This window comes from Centroberyx affinis, unplaced genomic scaffold (assembly GCF_046629955.1).
Source record: "Centroberyx affinis isolate AG114_WGS23_722 - 3 ecotype Tasmania unplaced genomic scaffold, CSIRO-AGI_Caff_v1 ptg005391l_1, whole genome shotgun sequence".
In the NCBI taxonomy this organism is placed as follows: Eukaryota; Metazoa; Chordata; class Actinopteri; order Beryciformes; family Berycidae; genus Centroberyx; species Centroberyx affinis.
The window spans coordinates 175,557-182,500 of NW_027282696.1; the positions used below are offsets into that span (position 1 = coordinate 175,557).

The following is a 6,944-nucleotide window of genomic DNA, read 5'->3' on the forward strand; positions in this document are numbered from 1 at the left end:
GATTAAAGGACAAGACATTTTATGTGGTTTCTGCATCCATGGGGTCACCTAGCGTTCAAGTCCTCACATGATTGTCTTTGTGCTGGCTCTCAGAATAGAAATGTCACATGGAAACAGACCCGATATCAGCCTCACAAATTGGTCATTAATGTAGTTGTGTGTGTGTGTGTGTGTCTATTCAGCCCGAGCGCCTCTGGTTTACCGCCTCACAGGTCGGCCTCACCTGCTCGCTCAGTCTAAAGTGCGTCAGCCAGATGCCAAAAACCCTCAGGTGTCAAACAGACAGCCGCCATGGGAACCGACACAGCTTCAACACAAATGCCACAAAACCCCCCTGTCAATCTTACAAATTGGTCAATCACATCGTCCGCGTGCGGCATCGCCTCCGCAGGAACCGACTGCTACCGGGCCTAGCGCCTACATGCTCTGCTTTTTCCCAGAAGGCCGTGGGAGACTGTCTGTCTGTCTCTCTGTCTGTCTGTCCTGTCTGCCTCTCCTCTGAGAACAGACAGCTCTGGATGGGAGGCCATCATTACATCTGGTGGCACACAGCTCCAATCATATTCCATTTTTCCCTCTTTTTTTTCTTCCTCCCTCTATCTCTTTCTCTTCTCTCTTTTCACAGCTTCTCCCGTGCGATTCTCTGTGTCTTGCCGTCAATCAGTGTCTGTTTTCCCTCTTTCTCTCTATTATCCCTCTCCCTCATTAACAGCCCGACTCTTTCACTATCTCCACATCTCCATTATCGTTCTCTCTCTGCATATTTCTCCCCTATTTTTCCATCTAGCGGTTGATGTCCCCCCCCCCCCCCCCCCCCCCCCCACCGCCCCCGCTCGGCGACAGGGACTGGACCCGTCTCGTCACATGGCTCCTTCCCCTGCGGCCCGGCTAATTAGCGCCGGCTTAGCGGACATTAAGCAGCGATATGGGGTTTAACGTTTCTGGGCTAATCCCTCTCCTTTTGGCCGGGAAATCGGAGCCTCGTATGTCATGAGGTAGACTTACATCCAGAGATTAAGTCTGGCAGTCTGGAGGCTATTTACCGGCATTCGGGATCTTTGCGGTAGCCGGTGCCACTTCGCCCCCCCCCCCCCCCCCCTCCCAATTAAGAAACACTTCACGCTTTCACCGCCGAGTCAAGCCGCACATTCAAGACGCATTCGGGTTTTTACAGTGTGGGCGTTCACCTTATCCAGGGCGACTTACAATGACAGCAACAGTAAGCTTCTTCTACTGTTACTCCACGGCTTATTCTACTGCTTCCCGCTATTGTTGCACCTCAGGTTAAGTTGCTCCGGATAAATGCCTTGAAATGTAAAGCAAATGTAAATGTAAAAGTAAGCTTAGATTCTCAGTTCTGCAACATTGCAAGTGACGATGAAGGTGATGGCACCCACACAAAAGACATTAACAAATATGCCTGTTCCCCTTGAATGACAATGTAAAGAAATAACAGCCAGGGACAAAAGATAGAGAGGTTACTTTTAAATTTAGGAGTGGTAAAATGATAAAAGAGGAGGGTAAAGAAAGAATTAAAAGGTTATTTCTTGATCCACTATGCCTGAGACTGTGATGTCTAACAGTTGTTGGCGTTTTCACAAAACTCCCTTTGCCTCGCACTCATTAGCGACCGATGGATCATCAAAAGACAATCACTGCAAAAGTCTCCCAACAGGTATGAAATCCTCTCTTTCTCTCTCTCTCTCTCTCTCTCTCTGCCTGTCTGTCTGTCTTTTCAAATGTGTGTCTCGCTTTCTATAAATGTACCGTACGCATGTAGATTTCATCGGGTGAAACTTAAATGAAATCGGGCCGTTTCAGCAGCAAGCTATCGAGCAAATGTCAAGAGAACAACCTCTGCGCTTTATCTTAACACATTGACTTGGACAGCTTTGTGGCAACTTTTCCACCGTGGGTTTGGGTTTCGGCTGGGTGTCCGTAAGCAAAAACGCTTCCATATTTCACTCCTGGCCGGTTTAGGTGGACTGGGATTCATTTCAAGAAGTGATGGACTGTTTAACGCTGTGGCCATGTTTTCAGCTGTTTTTCTGCGCTGACATGCTGCAGTCCGCTGTCAAGAGCCAGACTTGTCTATTCCAATCCTTCTTCTCCTTCTTCTTCTTCTTCTTCTTCTAACCGTTCCAGTCTGAATGTTTACACCCACTGGAAGTGACGATGAAACGGACGTTCAGCTTGCAGAACACATTTGGTGAAAGCGTTGAATGTTTATAAAATTCGATGTTGAACTCAGGCTTTCGCAATGGTATCGAAGTGGTAGCAAGATTTCGGTTCTTGCAGCAACACTAGCATGTTTATATGTTTGTATGTTTACATCTATCTATCCATCTATCTCTCTCTCTCTCAGTTTCATTTCTATCCCTTGGTCTCTCTCTCTGTCTTCCTCGCTTTACTCCTGTCCCTTTAATTCAATTCAATGTGCTTTATTGGCATGAAAGTTCACAGACAATATTGCCAAAGCATCGAGATGAATATCAGTCTAGGTGTGTGTGTGTGTGTGTGTGTGTGTGTGTGTGTGTGAGAGAGTCAGTGCCTGGACAGAGGAACTGGGTTGCTGCGTGTTCAGCTCCTGAACCCAGAGCCTCCATCACAGAGTGAGGATCAGTAAACTATGTGAAGGAATTAATGTTTGTTGGTAACAAGGGTTAAACACATTTTATATGCAGTACACAATAACATTCAAAGAGAAAAATATCAAATATGTGGGGTTTCAAGATATTGAGAGATTAAGATTATGTTAATAAAAAAAAAAAAAAAATCTTCTTCTGTCCCTTTATCTCTCTCTCAGTCTCTCTCTCTTGCTTTATTTCTACTCCTTCATCGCTCTCTCTCTCTCTCTGTCTGGCTCGGTAGTGTCTCCGCCTCACCTTCCTCTGTCTACCTCAGTGAGGCACAACAAAGGCAGCACAGTCGGGAGTCTGGCGAGGCGAGTGTTCGCCCGCCGAGGGGCGGAGACGCTCTCTGCCTCTGCGGAGCGGCGCTGGCTGACAGAACAGAGCGTGTAAAGTGTGCAGCGGCAGCAGAAGCCGTCCCTCATCGCTCTTTGTTCACCTGCGCCTGAACTCCGTGCGACTCCGGGATGCCAAAACAGCTCACATCAGAACGGGGCTCAGAGCCGGGTGTTACCCGCCGCAGAACCACCGGCTTTTGATCTGTGAGATCGTGGCGTTTAGTTTAGCGCTCCGGAGAGGAGCTTTAATGTCTGCCTAGGAGTGATAGTCGTGTAACTCCGATGCTGGTCGTAAAATTCCAATTATGGTCATAAAACTCAGATCGTAGTCGTATAAATCCGATCAGTCGTATAAATCCAAGGGTAGTCATATAATTCCATATAAAAGCACCTTCCTAAGAGCGTCCTGGTGGCTCTGCAGACAAATCACAACGCAGTCTCACAACATGTCATGGGATGAGCACAGACTCTGAAATGCAGATTTAACTGTTGTGGACACGAATGTGAAGATTAAGTTCCTGCACCATGAAAGGATTATGTGACACAACGCACTGTGTGAAGGTAAGGTTTTGCTCATGGTGAAATAAGACAAACTTTCACTGAAAATGAAAACTTCACCCAAAGCAGAAAACTTCTTATGAGTTGGGAATTGTGTCTCCTTCATGTAATGCTTTCATGGTGGGAAAACATATTTCTCTCACTTATCGTGCATTTCACGAAATTTCCTGACACCAGGCTGCTTCGTGTACTCATCATGGACTCCCTCATATATTTCCTGACTTTCTCCACTGTACACTTTCTAACAAAGCAGAAATGGCTTCAAAACAGTGCCTTTCTGAAAACCAAAGGATGCTGTAAAACTCCAGAAACGTGACTTGGAAAAAAAATAAATAAATAACAATATGAGTGATTGAAATGAAGAACACACCGTTTCCATTACCTGCATCTTCCGGATCTTCATCATAATCTTCATCATCGCCAGACGACAGGGAATCTTTACAGAAGAGACAAAGACAAACACAGAGGAGTTAACATTTGGAGAGATCTATTGCAAAACTCTATAAAGTGTGTCATTACCTGAAGATTATCATTCAAAATCCCTAAAATATAGAGAGGGTTCAGTCCGTAAAGTGTCAGCCGAGGACTTCAGTTGCCCTCTGTCATTAAAAACCACTGTAGTTGTTTTTATGTTGTGCTAACAATCAGTTTGTTTTTTTTCAAATAGCGGATATCTCATTTTGGAGCTACACTCATTCATTTGAACAACTTGTAAAAATGTGTTTATTCTCCAGGCTACTTGAACTTTGTTACCCATCTGATAACCAGAAAATTACAGCTGGAGAGCCTGTAAGCTGTAATTTATTTTTTTGCGCAAGACAAAAGGAAAACAGAGAGAAAAAATAGGACTTTTGTAAATGCGGAGATTAAATGGTGTGTATACGCAAATCTACACACACAAACACACACGCACACACACACACACGCGTATTAAAATTGACTGTGCACATTGAGAAACTCATGAATGAGTCCACAGTTCTCTGTAGCGTGGCGGCTCTTTCAGATATTACAACCCAAACATTTCCACAGACGTTACAAATGAGAGGGCTATTAGCGCTGCTGTTGGTGTGACACGCTTGTGTGAGCGTGTGCATACGTGTGGGGAAAACACACACACACACACACACACAGAGAGAGAAACACTCACTCTTAGCTAGCTATTGGTGTGACGCACTTGCATGAACGTTGACATAAAATCACCCAGGCTAACGCTCCGGCTAACGCTCGGATAGTGTGTCAGATGACGTCTAATTATTCTTCGGCCACAGATACGCCTGTTTAGATTCGCTGTATCACACATTTTCACGGCGGCTCCGTAATTATTTTCGATGTGACCTTGAAGTTTTCTGGTTCAGCTCCACAGGTCTGGTTAATGAGAGCCAGATGTTACCTCAAAACCCCGGCGAGCTGAGCTGCTCCTGAAACTCCTGACTAGCAGGTTTTTGTTTCTATTATTTGACACCCCCCCCCCATCCCCCCCACCCCCCCCCTCGCTCTGCTGTTGTGCTGCTGCTCAGTAGAGTCCCTGCCTCCACTCACAGCACATTGGATGAGTTCCACCATTGTAAATATGAGACGTCTTCTCTTACTAAAAGACTGCTGGTGTCAAAATAACACTCGCTACGGGTTATTATTACAGTTATTCAAGTCAGAGAAAAAAACCCCAAATATATGACTTCCTTTATTCTCTTACATCACAGCCCCTCGTTTCTAACAAGTAGATAATACAATAGAGGGCTTTCAGGAGGCATAACAAACCCTCTGGCGGCCATATTGGAGGTCCTCCGCTCTTGGGTAACAGCTGGTTGTGTTTCTAAATGTTCGACTTAGCCGTCCCAACAGAATTGAAAATATGTGGTTAATTTCTGTGCTGTCAAGATACATATAATTGATTTTTTTTGTGTAGATAATAGCAGCTCTGTCTTGTAAACACATCTGATTTGCATGCTGGCTAACGTATCTGGAAGACGCTACAGTGCCAATAGTAGCTAGCAGTCGCATGTTAACATTATTGGTTGCTTTAAATGAGCCTGCTGGCTAGTTAGCTAGCTAACAGTTTGTTCAGGTTAACTGAGCGGAGTCATTCCTATGTTCCCAGGGTCTTATGTTCCCCAGATTTATATGGCACATAATGGGAACATGACAAAGGGTCCTATGTTCCCAGGGTCCTATGTTCCCAAGGTCCTATGTTCCCAAGGTCCTGTGTTACCAGGGTCCTATGTTCCCAAGGTCCTATGTTCCCATGGTCCTGTGTTACCAGGGTCCTATGTTCCCCAGCTCTATATAGCACATAATGGGAACCTGAAAAAGATGTTCCCCAGCTCTGTATTCGCTTAATATGGTTAGTTAGGGTTAGGGTTTAGGGTTTAGGGTTTAGGGTTAGGGTTAAACATAGGACCCTTTGTCACATTCCCATTATGTGCCATATAAATCTGGGGAACATAGGACCCTGGGGACATACGCTCCCATAACCTATTGGAAACAAATCCACCATATCACACTATTCACTTTTACTGAGAACGTTACTGAATGGATCTACAGCCACACCACAACAAGCTAGCTCTCTGTTTCTAGCCTGGTTGTTATATATTTAGACTTTATTAACTAACAGCCAATTCTCCAATGGACCGGCTGGATCGGATGGATCAGCCAGATGTAGTTGTATATGCAACTGCAAAGCCTCTTTAGATAGACTTTACAATTTAGCTTGTTTCAATACAATTCAGTTTGCTTCAATAACTTCTTCTGTCCGCTCACATTACAGCCTCTTGCTGAACATGTGTACAATATGAGCTGGCCGCTCTCGCTGTCTGGACCCCGTCCAGGTGCTAAATCTGATACCGCTCCTAAATATCTGACACCTTATTCAAATATTTGAGGAAAAACACAATATGCCGTGTGTGTTTTAGATGGAGCTGAGACTGTGTGTTTAGAGTAGGGGGGGGGAGGTGGGGGGGAGAACAGGATATTGCCACCACATACTGTAAAAACGTCTGACTTAACAAGTAATTTAATCTTGTATTGAGTGTTAAAATGCTATTTTTCATAAAAAGTGAAATGTCTGACAATGGGGTTTGCGATGAACTCTCTTCCTGTGCAGTTTCCACTCTTTAACTAGTCGAGTCGAGTCAATTTCATTTGTATAGCACATTTCATACACATGTAGGCTCAATCTGCTTCACATTAAAAGACAAAAACAGTGACAATAAACAGATAAGGAAACACAATACGCATAAAGAAAATACTGCGGTGAAAGCAAATGGTTTTATCTCAGTCCCACTGGCAGATCTTTTCAGATTGTGAGACAGAACATGACTCGGTAATCTGGACTTTTTTGTTTCTGTCAGTGCAGAGATGTGGGGGAGTGTGCATGTATTTATCCTGCTGGAGTCCTGTGCCGATTTGCCGGTCCAGGAGG

General features: G+C 44.7%; 1 protein-coding gene across 5 annotated transcripts in view; it reads right to left on the minus strand.

The window, feature by feature from the left end:
• fgfr3 (fibroblast growth factor receptor 3) overlaps positions 1-6,944 on the minus strand; it is a 52,692-nt gene that overhangs the window by 43,370 nt on the left and 2,378 nt on the right. For 3 of the 5 annotated variants that reach the window (XM_071546710.1, XM_071546706.1, XM_071546709.1), the window contains exon 2: positions 3,909-3,962. In XM_071546710.1, coding sequence (XP_071402811.1) covers positions 3,909-3,962 — 54 coding nt within the window. Of the gene's footprint in view, positions 1-3,896; positions 3,963-6,944 lie in introns of all 5 variants that reach the window. The other 2 variants (XM_071546708.1, XM_071546707.1) reach the window with 1 other exon arrangement.